The sequence below is a fragment of the Chinchilla lanigera genome, unplaced genomic scaffold (genome assembly GCF_000276665.1).
Source record: "Chinchilla lanigera isolate Chin_1 unplaced genomic scaffold, ChiLan1.0 scaffold00155, whole genome shotgun sequence".
Classification (NCBI taxonomy): Eukaryota; Metazoa; Chordata; class Mammalia; order Rodentia; family Chinchillidae; genus Chinchilla; species Chinchilla lanigera.
The window spans coordinates 1,263,719-1,289,124 of record NW_004955556.1 but is presented as its reverse complement, the minus strand read 5'-3'; the positions used below and the strand labels follow the sequence as shown (position 1 = coordinate 1,289,124).

The window sequence follows — 25,406 nt, the reverse complement described above, 5'->3', positions numbered from 1 at the left end:
GTCTCCTCCCTCTCCATGGGTCTGTGGCAGTTTCTCAACTATCCTTGTTCTCTGTGACCTAGATGAGTTGCTAGAGCATCTGTCACTTGAGTTTGCTGAGTTTTCCTTGTGATTTTCTGGGGCTCTGGGACCCTGATAGGCAGACTTTGGAGTGAAGTGGTCCTGTCCCTGTGCACCTCAGGGGTATATGACATCTGTGTGACATCTCCACCGAAGATGATAGCTTTTATCACACAGTTGAAGTCGTATCTGCCAGATTTCTCCACTGTCCCTAAGTCCTTTTCAGCCTAAATTAAGCTCCACCCCCCTGGAGGGAGCAGTATCTACATAAAGGAAATTGTTTGGAAATTTTTATGTAAGGAAACTTTGTCTTTTCTCTTCGATTCATTTATTTATTCAATCTTTTATTTATATCAATAGGGATTCATCCACATTTATCTCAGAATTGGGCTGTAATCCACCAAGCCCATTAAGTTGCTTCTCTCGCTGCTCAAATGTTCCAACATTTTGCTCACAGGATTGAACTGGCCCCACATTGCCTTTCTTGTAGCTCTCTTGATCTCTTTCCCTGCTTGAAAATATGGCTGTGTATATGCGTTTGCACGAACACACTAGGAATTGAGCCCAGGGCCTTGCACAGGCTGAGAATACATTCTACCATGAAGCCCCAACCCCAGGCCTGGGTATGATGCAGGAAGAGTTAAGTTGTACAGCAGTGACAAATACTCCCAAACTTAAATCACCTGAGGTAGCACATGCTCATTTCTCTGTGTGCTGCAAAGGCATTGTGAATTGGCCAGTGCTTCTGTGTGCCTCTTTCTCACTCGGCGACCTGGGGTTCACAGAGCAACCCCATCTAGGGTACTCATGCAGAGTGGGGAGAGCTTAGCAGCAGCTCATAAAGCTCTGCGTGCTTCTCCCTGGCCTCACTCAGCCCAAATGTAGCAGGGAGTCTGACAATGCTACACACCTGCAGGAAAAAGCTGGAAACATTGGCCAACAGCCCCAACACTTTTATACTGCCTTTTCTTTAGTTTTTCTTTCCCATGCAGATATATACAGATTTAGCTGTTGTGATTGTTACTCCACTATTTTCTAACCTCCTTTACAAACATCTTAGTATAGTGGGAAGGCAATGCCGTGCTACTGAATCACTGACACAAGGGCTGCAGTGCATGGTTGCATAGTGAGTGAGGCCATCCGGCTGGGGTAGGAAAAGGAAGCTGCAGTCCAGCCTTTGGCCCCTTATCCCGCCCACCTGAGGGGGTGCCCAGGTGCTGCAGGGATGAGTGATAGCCCTTGACAAGAGCATGATCTCTGGCAGTTTCATTGCACTCTATCAGGGGAAGAGCATCCTCCATGCTCCATGTTTAAAAGACTTCATTTTGTAAGGCTTTAAATAGGGTGGATGAAGAGTTGGCCACTGCATATTTGTGCATTTATTTTGTAATCTCCTCAGGATGAATTGCTAGTGGTGAAAAAGTTGCATTAAATGATGCTAATGTGGTGCTGTGTGTGCTAGTGCGTCAGCCATAGATACGGTGCAGATGAACCCGGCCTCCCTCCTGCTGAGCTTAGTCCCAGGCACTGATGCTCATGGTGCTTGGCTGGAGGGACCAGCTCTCATAGCTGTGATCTTAGCACCAACTTTCTTGATGGAATCTGAGCAGCTAACTTCAGATATAAGCCTTTTTCATTTTTGTGAGGCCACTTGAGTGCAATTACTGGACTAATGATGCTTTAAACCAACATGCACAATGAATGTCATCAGTGGACAGCGGGTGCTTCCTGGGGACAGTGTGGACAGGAGTGTCATCAGCAACTGGCCAGCCCCAGGGGTGGCCCGGCCAAGGTGGGCACCAGAAAGTTGTACTCAGCCCACTCAAAACTGACCCTCCAGATGGGATGAGTATCTTTCCCCATCCCAAGATGAGACCCATGTCCTGAAGCAAAACCTTCTTCCCACAGAGGCGCCGGGACAGCAGACCTCACACACCCCACTGCTTCCCTCTTGGTCTCCAAACAGCCTGGGGAGGCCTTTGTTCTATTTCAAAGGCTCCCAAAGTCTTTAATGCACTGGCAGTTGCTAAGCAAAAGCTATTTAGTTCCGATAAGCGATGCAGAACTCTGCTCTGAATCTGTCCCTGATCAATGTTTCACATTCACTGCTGTCCAGGCAGATGGGCCTCTGTCCTTGAACTGACCCAGATCTCCTTCCTCCTGCCTCTGTGGTCTGATTGGGACAATTCCCAGAGCAGGAGTGACTCAGAGGATGGGTACGTTTGCTTGACATTGCAGAGACGCACAGTGGAGGAGCCGGTGTGGGGCAGGGGCCAGGCCACTGCTTCCCACTCACTGCTTCCTATGCCAGTGGAGTCCCTGTCCTCCTTGGCCTCAGCATTCCCTTTAGTAAAATGGAAGTAATTGTAATATAGGTTATATAAGCTGTGATCACAAAATGTAGTGGATGTTCAAATTTAAAAAAATTATTACAGTAAATGACACTTTGCCATGGATCCCTGTCCAAGTACTCCCCTGTTCTTTAATCACAATTATCCCATCCTTCTTATACTTTCTGAAGCAGCTCTGCAAGTCCTCTTTCAGGAATGTCTTCAGTTGTGCTGTCATGGCTGCCTCAGTGTCCTGAATTGATTAAAAAATTTGACCTTTCATGGTCATTTGACTTTGAGGAAGAGCCAGAAGTCACGTGGTGGGTGTCACAGCTGGTGAACAAGGTGAATGAGGGCACACCATCATGCTTTATTTGAAGTTGCTGTAAATGTTTGGAGTTGATTTAAGACACGGAGGTAGTTGTGACAGTGTAACTAAAGACATGACAGAGGACTTCCAGAATTGCTTCAGAAAGTGACAAGAATAATGGGATAAGCTTGTTTGAAGCAAGGGGGAGGATTTTGAGGATGGTTCATGACACTGTAGTAAGTTTTTTATTTAAACACACTGTAGCATGCCTGTAATCCCAGTACTCAGGAGGCTGAGGCAGGAGGATCCTTGTGAGTTTGAGACCAGCCTCAGCTACAAAGTGAGCTCAAGGCCAGCTTGAATTGCATAGTGAGACTCTGTCTTAAACAGACAAAAAAATAAAAAAAAATAAACATGTATTTTTAAATGTACAAATAAACACATTGTATAGATGTATACATTACATATAACATAACCATGTTAAATGTGACCTGCACATGGCAGCCCTCTTATGTGTAAGGTGCTGCATGCACTGGGAGTGAACGGGGCATGATGTTGAGAGAATAGGTTGAGGGGACAGCAAACACCTGAATCTTCCATCTCTTAGAGAACCCTGAGGCACCCCTGGGAGTGCCCACTCTGTTCTCCCAAACACAAACGTGTGTCCAAGGCCCCTGCTCAGCTCCCAGGGGAAACAGAGCCCCCTGCTGTCCACCCTATACTCTGGTGCAAGCCCCTTGCTCTTCCGGTGCCTCCATACCCACACTCATACCTGCACTGTGCTCACACTTCCGTCCAGCCTGGCACAGGGCCTCTCTCCCCCGCTGCCAGGGTCAGCCTCCACAGGGCTCTGGTCCTGGAGGTCCATGCCCATCAGTGTCCGTCCTCTTTCCTTTGCTTATTTACCTCCCCATTCCTACTGGCACCTTCCACTGTGCCCAGTAGTACCCAGGTGACCCTTGGCATCAACACTGGGTTTATTCCAGGACTTCCACTGTTGCTAGAAGCCACCCCTACTCAGTCCTCGAGATGATTCTCCCAGGAGTCACCAGTGACCACTTCTCATGGGCAAATCTGATGGGTGTTTTCTGGCTGCATCTAGTGGGGTTTCTCTGATGCACTACTCCCTGCGCTGACACCATCCTTGTTGCCCATGACATTTCTCTCTGATTGTCTTTACGCTTTTCTGTCCCTTCTTCTTGGGTCCAAACTTCCCTGTGGTTATTTAGGCATCTGACCCTGTCCCATCAGCCTCCTCTCTGTATTTGTGCTCCTTGCAGGATCTTACCGAGGGCTTTACCCCTCCCTGATGGGTGAGGAAAGACTCACATTTATCTTGTTCTTGGGCTGTCTCCCAGGCTTTCTCCTGTGGGCAGCCAGCTGACTTTTTATCACACAGATGTGCTCTTTCTCGTGCTTCTGTGATCTCCCTTTATTTTTCTTAGGTTATCTAAGTTAATTCATTCAGCTAAGCAAAGCTATAATCATTCTTGGCCTCTCACACAATCCAGATTCCTCCCACCTCACTTTCTATTGGTCCGTGAACTTGGGTCTTTTGCATCAGTCATTCATTACCTAACATCCCTGTGTTGCCATGACAACATTAGGGGAGGCTCCCTGCTACCAGTCTGGCCATCAACAAATCCACCTTCCAAAACACTATCGGGTGATTATTAGACACAATAAATTAAAAAATGCTAAAAATAAAAAAAAATAGAACTAAACCAGCTTTCGATCTGAAACAATCCATTCAAGCAGCACCTCACCCAGTGAGGGTTTTCTGTCCAGCTCATGCCGAGGTTCCCTCTTCTGTGTCCTGTGTCAGGTATACATCACCTGTGACTCGGGCTGGCCTTGTGCTCACAACTTTCTGTTCCGTCTGTGAAATGCTGCAAAGCCAGGCAGGGGTTCATCTCTGTGCTCTAGTGCTGGAAAACAATAGTCATTCAATGCTTGTTTGCTTAATTTAACCACAGAGAATAGATTCGAAACCAAACTGGGAGTATCTGAGTGGGCTGTGAACAGTCCAAGGCTGCTGCCACTGTAGATGGGGTTACAATATTGGAATGGTGAGGATGACCCACAACCAAGCTCCTAGCATTTCCATGTGTCGGCAATGCGAAGAGATTGTCTAGATCATTTTTTCCTGGTAATTGATGTTATGTCCATGACTCCAGTACTTCACCCCAGAATGAGTAGTCTTCAGGTGACCCTTTGCAGCCAAAGGGTGCTTTCATTCTACTGCTGTGACCTGGCTTTGTAACATTTCTGCAGGACACACAAAGGCAGTACTAGTTAGTAACTTCGTGTCATAGATGATGAATTAAGTTCAGAGACATTAAGTGATTTGCCTGTGTAAGCCACTGCCAAGGACTGGGAGCCAAGGTGTGCCCTTCCCTTGTTGGAGGGGGCTTCTCTGTTCCCTACCGGAATCTCCTTGTTCCTGCCACTCACCCCAGGGGCCTTCCAGCAAGGCCCCTCCTTCTTTGGCAAGATAGCAGTTGCCTTGCCAGGGTAAGGCAGCTGCTCTGTTCCAAGTGGCCCCAAGAGTTCCCCGCTTCCTGTCTCCAAAGCATTGCGTCTGGGCTTCTGCCTTAGATGCGGAATTAGTCAAATTCTTCAACATTTTATGTCACTTGTGATGCTCATAACGTTTGCTTTACTTATAAATGTGTATGAACAATGTAACGGCAATATTGAAGAAAATTTTATAAACCAAAAAAGGAAGGAAAAAGGAAAGAAATCATTATATTCCCACTACTCCAAAACAGAAACCGGATTTAAAAAATTGTATTGTTTTGTATTCTTTAGTCTTTGCCAATAAACACTTTTTAAAATTTTTATCAAGGATAATATGTAAAGGGAAAAGTGTTCAAGTCATAAATGTACAGAATAAGAATTTTATCAAAGCAAACATGTGACTGGTACCCAGATCAAAAGCACAAGGTTAGGGATGCCCAAAAAGCACCCCTAGCCCATGTCCGATTCTAGGATGTAACCCCTCATCCTTATAAATAGACGTCCCCTGACATCTAATACTTCAGTGTTGGTGTTAACCACACTTTCAGCTTCGTAAAAATGAAATAACAGCAGATGTGCTCTTGTCTCACTTATTTCATTCCAAATTATGTTTAAAAGATTTATTAGTGTCATTGTGTAAGTGGCAATTCAATCATTTGCACAGTGACAAAGCAACAGTTCCCAAACTCTTTGGTCTTAGGACCTCCTTACTCTCTGAGAAGTTATTGACTACTCAAAGGGCTTTTGTTTGTGTAGATTATATCTACTGATGTTTACCAGAATAGAAATTAAAACAGAATTTAAAAAATAACGCATTTTTTAATTTATATAAAATAATAGTAATAAACCCACTATATGGAAAATCACATGTTAAAAATAATAATATTTTCAACATACAAAAAACGGAAGAGTGGTGTTATATTTTTGTAGTCTCTTTACTATCTGTAGGGTTTAGTAGAAGACTGTTGGATTCTCATATGTGCTTCTTCATTTCATCTGTTATAATTCCTTCCTTCCCTTTCCCCTCCCCTCCTCTCCCCTCCCCTTCTGTTCCCTTCCGTTCCCTTCTCTTCTTCTCCCCCTCTTCCCCTCCCTCCCCTCCCCTCCTCTCCCCTTTCTTTCCCTTCCCTGCCTTATTCCACTCCTTCTCCTTCTCCCTCTCTTTCTCTCCTGTTGAAATATGTGAAGAAAATCTGGACTTACAGATATGTACTTAAGAAAAGAAGACTTATTTTAATACCTTTCCAGAAAATTATATTCTTTTTCTGAAACTACACCAAAACTCAATAAGTAGTAATTTCTTAAGGGATACTTAAAATCTTATCAGTGAACTCTTTCTGCTCTGTGACATGAAGGTTGTTGCCCTTCCATGCCCTCTGGATGGGTATTTTACCTGGTGTGACTTGGTGACACACATTGGAACATGCATGTAACGTGTACTGGGACTACTTGTTCCCTGAGTCTCATAGATCTGCCAGTTGTTGACATATTTCATTATGAAACACGGAAAAATCATGCTTATGTCACCACCAATGTTATCAGAAGTATCTTTAGCTGTTGGGTAATTCTCAAGCTCCCAGAGGCAGATACACATTTTCCAAAAGTCTAGTATTTGCTTAAAGGCACCCATTTTTATCACATTTTGGCAGTGAATGCTGTCACTTGCCTTGAAATAATGGTTTGGTTGGTTCATCTGTAAGAAAATATCTGCCTAACACTCAAGTGTTAGCACCTATAACTTTGTCCCTCAGCCATTCTTTCAGATAAAAATGTTCTGTGACAGAAGTTGCTAGTTCAGCTCACAGCTGTAATGATCACACTAGAGCTTTTCCTTGAGATGCTGACTATCATGTTTGGGGGTATTCATAAGTGTCTTATGCACACTTCCCATTGCATTACATGTGTACTTAAAAAGAAGTGTATTTAGAATTTGGACTTAGAATTCCTTGCTTGTACTGCTTCATTGAGGACAATGAGTAGAAATGGCTGCTCCCCTCTCCCATGAGTTATTGGCGGTAAGGAATCCATACAGTGGTTGTCATATAGGTAGTGAGAATACCATGATTTGTGCTAAATCCCATCTTTCCCCACCATTGCATTTGGGCCATGTCTTAACTGCTTTTTCTTCTTTGGTTATACAAAATACTCAAAACCCACAAGTTAAAAGAGAAAAAAGTTTATTCAGCTCACAGTTTGTAGAGGTTTCAGCTCATAGTTGGCTGGTTCCAAGGCAAGATGTCAAGGTAGAGGGGTATTGCAGACAAGAAACAATTCACAGTGGGCAGAAGGCAGGAAGGCAGCAAAACAGTAAAGTATTAATCAGCAAATGGCAAGTGACCACAGCAACTTTCTTGCTGTCCTTTATGTTGTATCCAAGCCACCCACCGTTAGGATGGGTCACACTCATACCCAGGGCAGGATACCTTAACCCTAGCATCCCACCATGAATCAATCTCAGCTCTACATCCTTAATCCTAGCATCATACACTCTAGATCCAGCCACCTTTGAGAAACCCCACTATGACTGCATGAAGCTTTTGGGAGACATCTAAATAGAAGCCATAAGAGGGCATGAGTGCAGTTGTCAACACAGTGTGTGTGTGTAGGGGAGATGGCAAGAATGTCCTAAAATTTTGAAAATAGTTTTGACCTTATAGATCCTCTGAAAGGGTCCAAGGAATGCCTAGAGACTCATAGGCCACATGTTAAGAAGCATTACTATAGAATATTCAATATATAAATACATCACAATTTTTATCCAGTATATTATTTGTCAATCTCCAAGGCTATTAAAGTTTGCATATCCTTGGTAGTGAAATGACTATTCATGTTTTTTGCACATTTTCCAATGAGATGTTTTCTTTTCTACTGAGCTTTAAAGGCATTTCACATATATTAAATCCTAGTGTTTTGAGGGCTACGTGGCTTGCAAATATTTTCTCCCAGACAGTAGCTTGTCATTATATCTTCTTCACATGTGCTTTTGCAGAGCAAAGAGTTTTAATGCTGATGAAAGGCAATTTATGATCTTTTTCTTCTGTAGAGAGTGCTTTTAATGTAAACTCCTTTGCCTAGCCCTAGGCTCTAAAAACTTTCTTCTAAGATATTTATTGTTCTACAGTTTACGCTTACATCTGTGAAATATTTTAGTTAAATATTCTTCAAGATGTGAAATTTAGGTTCATTTTTTTTGGGCTATAGGTATCCAATCACCTCAACATCATTTCTTGAAAAGCTATCTATTGTGTAGTGTAACAGCTTTGTCAAAAATTTGTTGGGTATACATATGTGGATGTATATTTGAGCTATTTTATGTTTTATCATTTTTTGTGTCTTTCTCTTCCACCTACCACACATTCTTGATTATTGTAACCATATAATAAAATCAGGTAGAATTATTTCTCTAATTTTATTAGTAATTTCAAATTTGTTTTAGCTCTTCTATTCCCCTTGCTATTTGATATAAATTATCCCTTTGCTATTTGATATAAATTTTGATATAAAATTTAAAAAATAATTTTTTCTTTACAAGAATTTTTGCTAGGATTTTGATAAGAATTGTGTTAAACATAGATATCAAGTTGGGAAGGACAACTTGATATGTGAGGACACAGATATATCCTTATATGTTGAGTCTTCTGATTCATGAACATTGTATACCTCTCTCTTTATTTAGATTTTCTTTGTTTTTTTATCTGAAGTTTGTAGTTTGAAGTATATTGAGTCCTACATGTGTTTTATTAGGTAGATGTATATTTGAGATGTAGAATGATACTTTTTTATTTCTATTAGTAATATTTTGGAATACATTTGATGCATGTACATTGATCTTGTATCCTGTGACCTTAAATTTTTCTGTAAATACCTTGAATATTTACTTAATTGAATTATATTTTGTAAATACTTTGGAAATTCAACACACACAGAGCATCAGCAAATAGAGTTCTTTCCCTTTGATCTGTATAGATTTTATTTCTTTTTCATGCCTTATTTTCTAGCACTATACTGAATGAAAATAGTGAAAGTAGACATTCTTGCTTTGCTCTCAGTCTTTACGGGAAAGCATTTATTATTTCATATTAAACACAATGCTAACTGTAGGGTGTTTTAGATGGCTTGTCTTGTTTGTTTTTTTTTTTTAATTGCCGGACAAATACCTGATGCCCAGAACTAAAGAAGGAAAGGTGTATTTAGCTCACAGTTTGTGAAGGTTTCAGTCCATACTTGGTTGGCTCCAAGGCAGAGTGGTACATGGCAGAAAGCAACAGTTCATGGCAGTGGAAAACCACAAAAGCAGCAAGAGCAAAAAGGGAGGAGCAGTGGAAAGAGAAAGCCTGTATCCCTCCTTTACACTGTATGCAAGCTACCACACCAGGGCAAGTGTAGCTCTCACACCTGTAATCCCAGCACTGGGCCATGGATCAGTTCAAAACTCTAGAAGCCCACCCCATGACTGCATAAGGCTTTGGGGGGACATCTAGATGAAAACCATAACAAAGGTTTTTATCAAGTTGGAAAAATCCTACTTATTCCTATTTTGATGCAAATATCTTTTATCAGAAATGACTTAAAAATGCTATTCTGCCTCAATTGATATGATCATGTGATTTTCATCTTTAACTTGCCAATAGGGTAGATTACATTAATTGCTTTTTTTTTTGTTTGTGTTTTTGGTTTTTCTCTGGTACCGGGAACCAAGCTCATGACCTTGTGCTTGCCAGGCAGGTGCTTTTGCCGCTGAACTAAATCCCCAGCCCCCCCCCTTTTTTTTTATATTTATCAGACTTACATCTCTGGAATAAACACCACTTGGTCATCATATAATTCCTGTTGTGCATTGCTAAATTCTATTTGCTAATATGAGGTTTTGCATCTGTATTCATGAAGAATAATTTTGTTTGTTTGTACTGTTTGGTTTTGTTGTCAGCATATTGGTAGTTTCATAAAACTATTGAGAAAAGATATTTTCTGGAGGATATTTTGTCAACTTAATATTAATTCTCCCTAAATGGTTTCTGAAGATTCTCATGAGAAACTACTTGGACCAGAGAGTTTATTTTTAGTAGTTTTCAAGTTTTGAATTCAGTTTTCTTAACAGAGCTAACTATCCTAATGACTTGTTTCATATGGGTGAATTGTGGTAGTTTGTGTTTGTCAATAAATCCGTTCATCATATCTAAATTATTGGGTTTATGTATATATGTTTGTTCATAGGATTCTCATGTTATCTTTTGCATGTCTGCAGGGTTAATAGAGTGATAGATACTAGTAATTTGTTTCTGTATTTATATTTTTGTTATGCTTTCTATTGCAATGTCAAGCAGAATCATTGAAAGGACAGCCAGGATTTGGAGATAGATTTATTTTACATCAATGGGCACTGACCAAGATTTTTCTCAAAATATCAGGCCCTGATCTCTGGTGGTCTAGGGCTTATACTGGATAAGCAAGCAGGGAGTACAGAGGCAGAATGGCTTGTCAGTTGGGGATTGGTTCTAACAATACGCATCACAGCAATCAGCTATGCATCACAGTGACCAGCTGTTTCTAAGAAACAAAACTAACAGGAGCTACAATGTAACCAGCACTTTTATCTGGGCAACTAACAAACTGAAGTGTGCTGGTGAGGGGGCATCTTCTGCTGCACTATAGGTTTGTAAATTTTATTCATCTTTACACAGCACCAGTTTTTGTTTCAGTAATTTTGTCCATGAATTTTTATTTTTAATTGAATTCTACTCTTTAAAAATTCTTTCTACTTTCTTTGGACCTATTTTTCTCTTTTTTCTAATTTCATGAGTAGGAATTTAGATTACTGATTTGAGACTTGTTCCTGGGTGTCATGGCACATGCCTGTAATCCCAGTTACTCTGGAGGCTGCAGAAGGAGATCATAAATGCAAAGTAAGCCTGGGCAATTTAGTGAGACCCTATCTCAAGAGTCAAATAAAAAGGACTGGGAATGCAGCTCAGTGGTAAAATACTTGACCAACATGTGTAGGGACATGGGTCCAGTCCAAGCATTGGGAAGTAAGAAAGAAAGAAAGAAAGAAAGAAAGAAAGAAAGAAAGAAAGAAAGAAAGAAAGAAAGAAAGAAAAAAAGAAAAGAAAGGAAGAAAAATGAAAATAAAATTTGTCTATGTCACTTAAGGCTACCATAACAAAATATTCTTGGTAAAATAAGAATAGGTAGGAGTTTTTCAACTTGATAAAAAGCATCCTACATTTATTTCTCATGGATCTGAAGGCTGTAATGTCGAAGACAAAGGTGCTCCCCATTCTGCCTCCTGGTGAGGATGCTGTTCCTGTCTTGATGATGGCTGCCCTCTTGCTGTGTCCTCACATGCTGGAGAGAGAAGGCTCTGGTGTCTTTTCTTTTTCTTTAAAGGGCACCACGAAGCCCACTCTCATCTCTCACACTTTCCCTCCAGCTAAATCCCAAATGGGAGCCAACTCTCGTTGCTCTCCCAAAGGTCCTGCTTTCTGACGCTATCATACTGGAAGTTAGGGCTTCAAAACATGAATTTTGGCTGGGGCAGGAGGATCACAAGTTCAAGCCCCTCCTGGGCAGCTTAGTGACTTTGGGAGACACTGTGTCAAAATAAAGAATAAAATAAGGCGGAAAATGTAGCTCAGTGCAAAGGCTCTGAGTTCAATCCTAAATTGCAGGGGGAGAAGAATTTTGGGAGGGTACAAGCATCCAGTCCATAACAGAATTCCACTCTCTTCTAATGCATGTGTCTCTGCCACAGTGTCTTGTCAGCAATGCTTTAGCTATGTGACACACATTTTCATAGATTCTAATTTTAATTTCATTGAGTTTAATGCATTTTAAAAATTTTCTTGAGACTTCCTTTTGGACACATGGATGCTTAAATGCACTTTGTTAGATTACAACTATTTGGAGATTGCATGTGCGCTTTCTGTTGCTGATTGTTAGTTTGATTGCATTATATGGACAGAGGAAACATGCTCTGTGTTTTCATTTAAATTTGTTGAGGTTTGTTTTATAGCCCAGGATGTAGTTTCTCTTTGCATTTCACAAGCAGTTGAAGGCAATGTATACTTTATTATGGTTGGAATCTTCTACATTGGGGTAATTTGAACATTTTTTAGAATTCCATTTTGATTTATTTATTTTGTTTTTGAAGTGCATCTCTTTGCACAGTTTTTTGGTAGATATTGTCATAGGTATTATATTATATGTGTATATGTGCATGTAACTCATCAGCACCTTCTGGTATTATCCAGAAGTGTAAATATTACTTCCTCCATTTAAAAAGCAACTGTTATAAATACTATCCTCTACATTCACCAGTGTTATAATTTTTACTTCAGCCATCACCAAATAATGTAGAAGTTTCAATAAAAACCAAGGTCTTTTATCTTCCCATATGTTGCTTACTGTATTATTTATTTCTTACTGATATTTCAAGATTCCTTTTTTTGGCATTTATTTTTTGTTTAAACAACACTTTCTTGCCATTCTTACAAGGTATGCTTGTGGTCACAAATTCTTTTAATTTTCCTTTATCTGAGATGGACCTGATTTCTCTTTGATTCAGAAGGATATCTTTGCTGGTTATGGGATTCTGAGTTGACAGTTCTTTATTTTTAACTCATGAAATTTGTTCCACTTCCTTCTGGGCTGCCTGATTTCTGAGGAAAAAGCATTTCACCATCCTGCAACCCTTCTTTCCTCTATAGATAAGATGTTATTACTCTCTTGCTGCTTTCAAGGTTTTTATCTTTGTATTTGGTTCTCAGAAGTCTGACTCTAATGCATCTTGATATGGATTTCTGTGGTTTTATCCTTTAGGGGGGACTTTGCTGAGTTTTTTGAGTCTGTAAGTATCTGTCTTTTTTAATTTGGGAAATATTTTGTCATTTTTTGTTTGGGTAATTTTTGAATAGCACCTTTTTACTCTTCATGGGATTTTGATGATGCAGACACTAGGTCTGGGTTCATTTCCACAGTCTCTAGGCTCTGACCACTTATTCCTATTCTGTTTCCGTCCTGTCACCAAGGGTGGCTCATGGCTGTCACTCTGGTTTCTAGTCCACTGGTCTTTCTTTTTGTCCTGCCCATTCTGCTCCTGGACCAATCCATGCAGAATTTTCCCTTTAGTTATTATATTTTTAAATTCTAAAATGTGTATTCAATTCTGCTTTAAATAGTGTATTTCTCTGAGGGGGCTATATTTATTGACTGATGAGCCTTAATTTCTTCATTTTTTCATGTATGTTGTTAACTAGTAGTTGTCAAAGCCTTTTTATAATGGCTGCTTTAAAATCTTTGTCAAATAGTTCTAATACTTCAATCCTCTCACAACAAGGGTTTTCTTCTTTTATTCTATTTAGGTTTTCCTGGTTCTTGGTATGAGTCTATGTTGTGATACTTTGGATTTTATTATTTTCAGTTCCATTAAATTTATTTACTAATCAGCTTTGTTTAGATATAATTTGCTGAAAGTAAATAATTAAGTGGCTTACAGTACATCCACAGATCTGTGCAAACATCACCATGGTCAATTTAATAATATTTTCATGACCTCAAAAGAAATTTTGTTATCCCCTGACCTCCAGTCATAAGCCACCACTAAGTCTTGTTTACTTGTTTTTCTATGGTCATTTCATATAACGTACAGTCTTTTGAGGCTTGCTTTTTAACTCAGGGTTATGTTTTTAAGGCTCATCTATGTTGAGCCATCTGTCATTACTTCATTCTTTTTTAGGGCAAAGTAACTTTCCATATATACATAGATCACATTGTTTACCTTCAGTTGATGGACATCTGTCTGGGTTATTTTCAATTTCTGGCATAGGTATGATGTTAGCCATCATGTTCTTTATGAGGCTGAGAAAATTCCCCTGTTTTCTCTAGTTGATTGGCCGGGTTGTTTTGCACCTTTTTTTTGTCACAAAGGGATTTTGTATTTTGTTGAATATTTTTCTGTGTCTATCAGAATGATCATGTGACTTTTATTTTTTATTCTCCTGCTGTGGTATATTACATTGTTCTGAAATTTTAAATCGATCTTGCATAAATGGGATAAATCCCACTTGATCATGGCATGTAATTTTTATATGTTGCTGGAATCAATTTGGTAATATTTTTTGAGGAGTTTTATGTTCATATTTGTAAGAGATATTCGTCTTCAGGTTTCTCTTTCCTGTTGTGAAGTTTTTGGTTTCTGGATCAGGTTAATAACTGACCTTATAAAATATATTGGAGAGATCCTTTCTGCCTTTGTATTTTTATCTGTTATTAGTAAAGCCAATTTAGTTGTCTTATGGTTATTGTTTTCTTGATCTATCTTTCCCCATTCTTTCAATTTCAGTTGGTTTATATGACTGACTTTAGAGTGTCTCCTGTAGCCAGCATACAGTTGAGTCTTGTTTGCTTTTTTATCCCATTCTCTGCTTTGGATTGGACTGTGTAGCCCATTCACATTCTATGATTGAGTTTATGTCTGTTATTGTACTTTTGGTTCTTTATGTATCTCATATCTTTAGTTTTTCTATTCCTTTCATATTGCTTTCTTTTACATTAAGTTAATTTATTATAATATAGCATTTAAAGTTCCTAATTTTTCTGCTGTATTTTTTAAAAATTTCCCTTCCTCTGTGGTGTTCTAGGTTTACCATGTACATCTTATTTCATGAGAATCAGCTTCAAATTTATATTGATCAGCTCCAGTGAGACATAGAAATGTCACTCCTATGTGTCTGTTATCCCTTCTCCTCTTTCTGTGCCATTATTGTTTTGTTTTGTTTTTGTTTTTGTTTTTGTACCTGGAATCGAACTTAGAACCCTGTGCTTGCCAGGCAGGCACTTGTGCTGCTGAGCTATATCCCTGGCCTGTCATTATTGTTGTACATATATTTATAAAATTAGAAGCCCAACAACATATTGTTCCAAGTTTTCCTTTATATAATTTTATATACTTCAAATAAACTGAGAGATGAAAGAAGAGCCAGAATGTACGTATGTGTGGCTTTTGTTTTGTGGATGTTCTTCTCATTTTTGGTTCTTAGTTTTCCCTGGCATCTGCCCCTCATTTGTGGTCGTGGATGATATCTTCTTCATGGGAAGAGTTTTATTGATGGATGTACTTTCTGTGAACAAATGAGACAGTTCAGATTTTTAAACTTTTTTTCTAGTATTTTCTTGAGAGTATGTGTAGTTCCCTCAACTTTTCAAGTATCTTAGCTTAAAATTATTTTTGATAATGTTACAATTATTTTGTTATTGTTTTTATTTGAGACAAGTCTCAGTAGTGTAGTTGAGGCTGGCCTTTAACTTAAAATGTTTATGGGATCTGTGATATCTTTTCTTGTTGTTCTTCTTTCTGGTAATTTATTTATTTATTTATATTTTTTTAAAATAGGGATAAATTCTTTCTTTCTGTATTATAAAGAGAGTAGTACATGAGAAACAAACAAACAAACAAAATAGAACAGTAGCAGCATACCAGTATCATGAACATAAACAAATCAAAGCAAAAACATTCAAAGTGATACAGGGTCTCAAGACAAATTAATGCAAATCAACAGTGGTTGTTACTTTGCATATTGCTACCCTCAACTACATTGCTCAGATTATCAGATGTAAGAATGAAAGATTGCTCAATCCATTAAAGAGATTAAGAAAATAATTCTTCAATAAAACATTAGAGATATTAGAGAGTTTCAGTAGACAAGATGGAAGGAGTTCACCATTGTAATTCCACTGCAAATTGTTACCTTCAAATCAGTTGCTCAGACCATTGTTTCTGGTAATTTATGCCTCTTTTGTTTCTTATTGGACAAATTTTGGGATTCTAAATGTAACCAGCCTTTCAAGAAATCAATTTTTGCCCTTAACAGTTTTTTCGACTATTTTTAAATTCTCCTTTATTAATTTCTTCTCTTATTTTTACTATAACTTTGTCATCAGTGGCACACAAGAAGCCACCTGGACACACAGTCTTTGTGAGAGCAGAAGGATGGGTTTATTTTGTCTGCATGCAGACAGGCTGAGATAGTGAATGATTTCAGCAGCTGGCTAGAAGGAAAGTTGTGTTTTGATGGGGCTTGGGAATGGGGCTATAATCCCAAGGAATCTGGGTGGAATGTTTGGGGTCAAAGTTCCCAGGACAGTTAGTGTAGGTGTGTAGATAACAGTGGACTTCTTGGCGCCGGGGAGATCATATATTCTGTCCTAAAATTGCTTTATGGCCATCTGTTTTGTTTGCTGAAGGGAGCATGTTAGTGGTTTCCTGTTGTTTACGGCGGGCAGCATGTTTGCTTGAGAGGGTCTTTCTCAGGTCAGACATGACAACTTTCTTCTACTTTCCTTAGTTTTAACTTGATATTTAAACTTTTTATATGCATTTTTCATTTATAAGCTTCATTTTTAATAAGTAGCATTTGTATGGTTATTTATATTTTTACTAACATTCCTCCAAAAGAGTCTTGATTGTATCATATGTTCTATTGTGTCATATTTTTATCTAGTTCAAAGTACATTATGATTTCTGTTTTGATCTCTTATTTGACCAATGGGTTACTTGGAGATAATTGCTGGATTTTTAAGTCTTTGGGAATTTTTTTTGATATTTAACTCTACTTTAATTCCGCTGTGTTTAGAAAATACATTCTTTATAATTTAAATCATTTGAAATTATTTTATACTTCACTTATATCCCATTATGTGGTCGATTTGAGTAATTATTCCATTTAAATATTATGCATTTTTTCAAAAATCTATATTTTTGGCATTGGATTAGTTCATTTGCTTATCTTGTTTTTTAAATACTCTACATTTCTACCTTTCTTATTCATTTCTGTTGTTATTTCCTGAAGGATGAGTTATGATCTTCCTCTGTGATTGTAAATTTGTTAATTTCTCCTTTTAATTCTGTCATTTTACATATAATGCATTTTAAAAGTATTTGGTGGTTCTCATTTAGTACGTGTACTTTCAACTGTTTCTACCCTTATCATGATAAAACATTCTTTTTGTGTCTACTAACACCATTTGCCCTGAAGTCTTCTTAATAGGACATTTTACAGCCTTAGAGGAACTCTTTCAGTTAGGGTTTGTACAGTTTATGTTTTTTCATTCAACTTTCTGTGGCATTTGTTTTAGGGATTTGTTTTTTTTTTTTTTTTTGTAACAGGAATCAAACTCAGGACCTCACGCTTGACAGGCAGGTGCTTGTACAGCTGAGCTATATCCCTGGCACTAAGGATTTCTTTTGGAAGCAGCATTTACAGTACTTAGCTTTTACTTTTTACTAAACTTGACTTTGTTTACATTGTATTTGGGGCACTTAGTCCATTTATGTTTAATGTAGTTAATAATATTTTTAGTAAATTTAATCTGTTTTAATATTTACTTTCTGTTTGTAATGATTTTTAAAATTCTTTTTGCCCTCTTTCAATATATTATCAATTGTTTTTCATTATGTCTCTTTACTTTGTATTAGCTGAAAGTTAATTCTTTTATTATATTTTAATATAATATATTCTATCATTATATTTTTATTATATTTTTTAAATTATATTTTAATTTTTTTACTCTAGAGCAGTGGTGCCAAAACTTTCAACACCAGGGACCGGTTTTGGGGAAGTCATTTTTTTCATAGATTGGGAGGGGGTTACATTTTATTTATCATGCATTTTACTTCTATTATTATTATTACTACTACTATATTGTAATATATAGTGAAATAATTATAAAACTCATCATGATGCAGCATCAGTGGGAGCCCTGACCTTATTTTCCTGAAACTAGACAGTCTCACCTGGGAGCAATGGAGGACAGTGACACCTGAAGTGTCCACCCCATGACCTCATTTTGGTTGCTGTCACTGCAGAAAACTCTGCTTCATAAAGAAAGGTTGGAAACGGAAGCAGCCTTTTCAGAACTTCTGTAGCAATGTCAGGATAATCTGCCTGGACATGTGAAGACTTGAAGTTATCTCAAACATACTTTTAAAACTGCTGTTATTTGCGATCTTAAGCAGTAAATCCTCTTCAAGCACGGACCAAGTCAATTCACCTGGCTTATTCATAAATGGGTTATGGATCCATTCCTTCCCAGTTCAGGGGATAGTCTGTTCATACAGAATTTACCCACATACACAGGTGTGCACATCTTAGCATGTGAGTGTACCACTGGGTGAAGTCTCTCCAGGTGGAAGTACTGCCCGCAAGTGTGTATGTGTTAGCACGTGTAGCACATGTACTTGCACGGGCGAAGTCTGCTCATGTGAAGTTACCCAGATACAGGTGTGAACGTTTTAACCCATGAGTGGGCCCACATAAGCAAAATCTTCCTGCGGAGACCACCCACGTATGTGCATGTGCACACATTAGCACATGAGTGAGCTCACACAGATGAACTCTGTTCATGTGACTATGACTGACTTGACCAAGTCCTGTGACGGCAAGTTCTGGTGATCGGTCGGGAAGTGCTAACCTAAACTTTCAAGTATCACTGAGCTGTTGCTTCTCTCTTCCCTTCTCCTCCAGGATTTTGTGTCTTGTATTGAGAACTGCAGACGAAGGGGACAGGAGCTGTATGCATCCCTGTACCGAGACCATGTGCAGGTGAGACGCAGAGCCCATCTCTGCAGAGTTGGCCCAGATCCACCTCAAACCTCAAAGAAAAGGACCCTGAGAGCCTTGGTTTGAGTGCTGGACTGCAGAAGTCTGTAACAGTCATGAGTGGCTCAGTTCTTTCTGCACGGCCCACGTGGTGGGCTGAGAATCTGATGGTCAGCGGCCAAGGGTCACTTATTCACTCAGCAAATGGGTCCTGAGGGACGTAGCTGCTTGGTGCAGCAGAGGTATAAAGGTGCAGCAGAGGTATAAAGATGCAGCAGTGGCCTGCACCCAGATGGACCCTTTCACTGTCTATGTGAAACAATTATGACTTATGGTAGGTGCTGGGCAGGGGGGAGCACATGTTTGAGCAGTGATTACAGTGGGAACCCTCATCACAGGAAGTGACTATGTGAGCCAAGACCAGGAGGAGGAGACTGCCTGAAGTGTGTGAGGAAGAGTGTTTGGGAGCAGGGAGAGATGTGTGAAGGTCCTGAGGATGGAAGGAGCTAGATATCATCAGTCAGCTGGAGGAAGCAGCTGGGAGGACCTGGGCTGGGGGAGACAGGGTGAAGGGGAAGCTGGGAGCAAAACAGACCAGGCTGAACCCAGTAAGGTGTTGGAGCCTTACCCTGAGTGCAATGGGTTGGCATGGGAGATTTGGGGGTCCAGGTATTTCAAACCCCTGTCTAGCATGACTTCTGCCCAGACAAGGCAAAAGGCTCTCTGGCTAGGCATAGGTCTGGGGTCTGAGCCTCAAGGTCTTCATCTTCAAGACAGGAGAATATTTTCCAGAGGTGATGAGTAAAGGGCAAGTAAGACCGAGGGTGGCAGCATGACTCTGGCAACTGGGAGGTCTGGCTAGTTGGTGTTATTTTTGTTAATAAAAATTTAAAAAGTGATTTCTCATTATGGAGCACACCATACAGTATCAAAACCTTATGGATTATGTTTTACACTGAGCAGTTTCTATTCTTTGGAAACTGTGTGGGTAGCAAATGTAGCTGTTAAGGTGTTATAGCTCTGCCTGGGAGGTACTTAAACCTAACAAAGGGACCAAGGGCACAGAGGTTCCTACAGATGGGCCAGTATCAGAGGTTCTGCCTTCAGAAGTACAGTGGGCCACAGGGAACCCTCATTGCCCAGTGGCCTGCAGGTCAGGAAAGGTGAGGCCTGAAGCCAGGAGCCAGGAGCCAAAGGAGGTGGGGACCAGCTGGAGCGCTCACCTTGTCTAGTTCCCCCCACAGAAGCTGGCTTGGGAACACACAGGGGAGCAACAAAACCTCTGTGGCTGCTGTGAGTGATGAGAAGCAGAGGGGTGGTGCAGGAAGTGTGCAGTGGATGGGATGAGCTCTTGGTGCTTGTGGGGGACGGACCGCATGTCTGGTTTATGTGGGCGAGCTTTGGATAGGGTCTACTGTGGGCAGCTCCCCGTGAGCACCTCTGGGCACACTCTGGTGGGTGCTGTCTGTGCTCCCAGGCAGCTCCTGCAAGTCATTGCCCTATGTGGACTCACTGGTTGTGTCCAGGACAAGCCATGAGGCTGAAAGATTCAGTTGCCACTGAGGGGAAGAGAGGATGAATTGGTTACGATTGTGTTTTTGATTTGAGGCATCCTTTCTAGACAGGAGAGGTTTATAAATGTTGAGATCAGCCTCAGAGCAGGTGAGCATGGCCACCTCTGTTGGGGCAGCAGGGAGGTGCATGCTCTGGCACTGTGTCTGCTGACTTTGTGACACTGCAGACTCTGTGGGCATCAGGACCTCAGCAGAGGTTCCTGGCCCAGAAGGGATGGACTAGCTTCCTGCAGGGCTCATCCGAAGCTGCGGGACCTCACGGAGTCTGGGGAGTACTTAAGAAATTTGTGCAGTTTTACCGTTGCTTACATAGTTTTGAGAAAAATCAGCATTTTGAAGCTAATCCATGAAGATACTTTCCAAGTGTTTAAATATTTAAAACATCATTTTGATGTTCAAAAGAATGCAGTTTTAATCACCATCTGCTGAGGATAATGGGGTCTGGAGCAGTCACCCCACTTCGAAGGGGCAGCATGGCCCCACTCGGCTTCCAGAAAGCTCCATGCCCAACCTAGACAACTCCTGTCAGCCCATCTGCAGCCCTGTGCGGTGCCTTGGCTCAGCCAGAGGGTGAATGCTCAACCTGAAGCCAGGGCTCGGGTCCAAGCAGCGCAGTGCAGAGTTGGAGGCAAGGAAGCACTGAGTTCCCAAGGGAAGGTCTAGTGTGGCCATGCAAGCAGCAGATCTGCCAAAATCCACAGCTGCTCCCACAGACCCCTTGCTGGAGTGTCAGATGCAGCACTTGGTTCCTTGTGGCTGGAGCTGAAAGTGGACATTCTACTGTGCTGACCCCTGGTACCGCACAGCACCCCTGCCATGCAGAAGCCCAGGGCTATTGCAGCTTGGTCATCTGATATCCTCTGTTCTGAGGTTACATGCAACTTACTGTTATGACCTCAAATGTCACTGTTCTTAGGAATCTCCTCAGGGACATGTGTCTGGCTGTCTGCAGATGTGCATGACGCATGTGTGCCCTTGGTATAGCTTGAGGCTGTACAGGAGGGGCTCTGGGTGGAGAGGGTGCTTGGAGTTAAAGGACCGCTGTGTAGCCTGGGCTGCAGACCTAAGGGCTTGGGATCACTCCTCCCTCATCAAGGGAACATGTTATTGCAAGGCCAGCAGGAATCTCCTGGGGACTGAAATCTTTGCCCCGAATGTGTGTTCCTTTCATGGGATCAAAAGTCGATGAAAAGCTATAAATGATTGTTATTTTTCTGGGGTTCCTTGTTAAGCACTTGGCATCCTGCATAAAGTGCTGTGACAGTTTTGGATATGAATTTAGGGAGTATAGAGCAATAAAATCACTTTGTTTTGAAATGGGATTAGCTTTATTCAGTCCTAACACTGTGGGAATTCGCGATGGCACCATATCACACTTGTGAGAATGTCTTAGTTGTTCCCTGAGCCATGGCTCAGTGACAGTCGTGACATCCTAAACCACATGACACAGATAAGGAGCTCAGGTTCTTCAGATTCAGCTGCTGGTGAATCACAGGAACCGAGAGACCAGGGTCACTAGATGCCAAAGGGCACATACGAGGCACTGTCCCCTCCCTCCAGACCTGCTTTCACAAGTTCTGAGAATGATTTCCCCATTCAAATGGCCCAGATTTGAAGTGCCCAGACCCAAAGTTCTGCTAGTCATTGAGGAAACAGCAGCAGAAATCATATGTCCGTAAAATAGTAAGAGGACCCCTCTAAATACTCCAAGTCACAGGCTCAAGGTGACTTTGGAAGCCAGAGACAGGTTTCAGGCTTAGCTCGCCCACCTGTGAGATTTGCAGGAGTCACCTCTCCTGTCCAGACTCAGTGTCTCCATAGGGACAATAGAGATTTTTGCTTGTGGTGTTCACTGCATAGAGAAAACGAGCTCAAGCTGGCGCATAGCTCAGCTGAACACGGGGTCACGAGTTTGTCTTCTACTCACGTTCAGTTTGTGAGACCTACACTTCTTGTCCTTTGTATTTTCATGCTTTTATTTTCTGAAATGTTAAAATTTGGGGCAAATACTAGGAAATTTTTGAGTAGTATTGTCTTGAATAAAGTTCACCCTGCAGAGAAGTTGATTCCAGTGTCTGAAGTGGGCTGCGGTGTTTCCTTGCCAGGTGAGGTGTGGAGCCTCGCTGTGGCCAACAGAAGCAGCTTAGGCGGTCGCATGCTTGTACAAAGGTTCAAATTATACTCGACAGAAGGTGTGACAGTCACAGACCACACACACAAACTTCGCAGCTATAATACTACTTCATAGCTATGAGATGGGAGTGTTTGCATCAAGACAAAAGTATTAGTTTTCATGAACATTCTCGAATCCTTGGACATTCAAGAATCGTACTACACCAGGGACTGGAAGGGCCTTAGATGTCATCCAGACCCCACATTTGGGGATTCTGTGGGCAAGAGGTGAAAATAAAGGGCTCACATCATCATCCGCTGGGCTGGCAATTCCTATTCTGTCTCTGGTCAGGTGATGAGAAGAGTATTTGGCATCCCTTGGAAGGACAGGGGACCTGGCGAAATTCCATGTCCCGCTGTGAAACCACAGTCTAATCTACTCTGACAATTAGTTTCAGGACCTTTGGGACCTGCTACTCTCTGTTCCGCACCAGGAGTCTGGTGCCTCTGAGGGTCACAGTGGTCAGTTTTCTCCTCCCCTACAAGGGACTGAACCATCCCAAACCCTTCTCCTGGCCTGGTGCTGGCTACAGGAGTGTCTTTCTCTGCCACTTATGGGCTCTTGGTCTCCCCATCCTGGAGGGAGTGGGGCTGCCCATGAGGAGCACATGCCAAGGTGAGTCGCTGTTTCTGCTTCTCAGAGGCGGCGATGCGGCAACATCAAGGCAGCCAAAGCCTGGGCCTGCATCCAGGAGCAACTTTTTGGGGAGCTGGGCTTGTGGAGCTGGCCGGCGGAAAAGGCCACGCCCTGCTCCCACTGGGAACTGGACTGGAGAGAAGGCCCTGCTCGCATGAGGAAGCGCATCCGGCGCTTGTCTCCGTGGGAGACTGCAAGCCCAGGGGGATGCAAGGTAAGTGTGGGTGCACAGAGACTTGGGGTGCGGTTCCAGGTGGGACACACATAGGGAGTGGAGGAGGACAGCTCTGCAGCCTTCCCATCCTGCACTTCTATCAGGTGAGAGAGAGAATGTAGGCAGGTATGGCAAAGAGTCCTATACCTCACTCGGGTGTCCTTTAACACAGGAACCGGAGGCACTAATCCTCCTGGCACATACAGCAACACTGTAACTAGAGTCTAAATGGATGGACGAGTGCGTGGACAGGCGGGCAAGTGGTTCATATGGTGCCCCGATACCCAGGCCATACTGCTGTCCCCTAAAGTCCAGGGGAACGATCCCGTGTTTGTAAGTCCCATCTCGAGTTTTACAGTGGGCCTGACTTTTATTGAGGCTTTGATGTAGTAAAGCTGTACTTGACCACCAGGTGTGGCCTTATCTTCCTTTCAAGGGCTGCAAAGCCAGCTGGACTCAGGATGTAAAAGAGTCTGTTAGTAGCTCTCACAATGTTGAACAACCATGACTTAAACTATTCTAAAAGGTAGCCTTCCAGGCACGGAGTGCCTCCTTCTGCATGCACCCCAAGGTTCAAAGTTGACTTCTCTATCTGTAACCCCAGCATCTCTCAGCAATGCTGACCTTTTTAGAGAACCTAATGAGAAAAGTGTATTTCACTTACTCAATGTTATTAAGCTGGTGTCAGCAAGCATCTGGTGGTTTGCAGTATGTTTCCCTCCATACATTTCTTAGGAATTGGGGACAGGAAAAGGAAGAAACATGCCCCAAGCTGGGACTGTGCCCTCTGAAGCTGGGTCTCTGGTCTCTCGGGCTGTGCAGCCCCAGGTCCCTGGCATCCCCACCCCAGGGTGGCCACACACAGACATCCAGCATGCTCTCCAACCTGTACTGGCACTGTCTTTGGCAATTACTGTAATTCTGCTTAATGGAAGATTGTGGGTTTTTTCCCTTTGACTCAAGAACATTAATACTTGTATTTTACTGTGCTCCTTTAGCATTGAGTGGTTCCCTCCTCTTGCATCTGAGTCTTGAGTAACTTAAAGGGTTTGCAATTGTTTGCATGTTTCTCAGTCTATGGGAATGGGTCGGGATTTCATTTCTCTTTTTTCTGCTCTTGTTTCAGGAGAGCCAAGACCAACAGGGAGATATTTCACAGAACAATGCTGAAAAACAAGGTAATGAGTTTATTAGTTTTTCTGTTTTTTCCTTTAACAATTAAACAAATTATTTGATTTATTTTTACCTTATTAAAGATATTAAATTAATATTTTGGGAAGAAGAAGCTGTAAAGGTAGACTAAGTAGCACTAAGACTTCCCTTATTGTGTTTCCAGACTAAAGAGGAGCCCGTCCCAGGCCTAGACATGCTATTAGCACAGGGATTTAGGACTGAGTTTGGAACAATACACATTTTTAGGGAGAAATGGTTTCACCAGTTTACTATATCAAGGAGACTTAAAAGTGTCCCTGAACAATCCAAATACATGTTCAGTAGGTGACAAAAACACACAGAAAATAACAAGCCTTAGAATGGAAATGGAGAGCACAGATAGTTAATTTGTTTTACCCTGGACTTCTTGAAGAGGAAAATGACAGATATAATAGTCAGCTGTTATTTCCTGTACTTTAAGAAAATGCTCAGAGTCATTTTTGATGTTAATGCTTCTTCTTTGTGTGTGTGATTGTCACGGAGGAATTGCTTATGTTGATTTGCTGAAAATGCAGAGTTTATTTTCAGAGGTCATGTTGTTACAAACATGTCCAAATATATACACACACGTGCACACACACACGCACACATGCACAATTTCAAATTTCCTGTTTTCACCAAAGACTCTGCCTTTGGCTTGAATGCTCCCGGCCTGTGGGTCTGTGAGTGCCATTGCAGTTTGGCTGTGATCGGTGTCCTTTCCTCCACCCAGTGACGCCTCCTTGTGTTGCTGGAGCTCAACTCCTTCGCAGCCTGAGGCAAGGCCTTGCATTGTGCCCACT

At 41.3% G+C, this 25,406-nt stretch overlaps 1 protein-coding gene across 9 annotated transcripts in view; it reads left to right on the top strand.

The window, feature by feature from the left end:
- Nucleotides 1–25,406, top strand: part of Wdfy4 (WDFY family member 4) — a 242,170-nt gene that overhangs the window by 132,015 nt on the left and 84,749 nt on the right. For all 9 annotated transcript variants that reach the window (XM_013508791.1, XM_013508792.1, XM_013508790.1 and 6 more), the window contains exons 40-42: nucleotides 18,741–18,818; nucleotides 23,203–23,412; nucleotides 24,539–24,590. In XM_013508791.1, coding sequence (XP_013364245.1) covers nucleotides 18,741–18,818; nucleotides 23,203–23,412; nucleotides 24,539–24,590 — 340 coding nt within the window. The remainder of the gene's footprint in view (nucleotides 1–18,740; nucleotides 18,819–23,202; nucleotides 23,413–24,538; nucleotides 24,591–25,406) is intronic.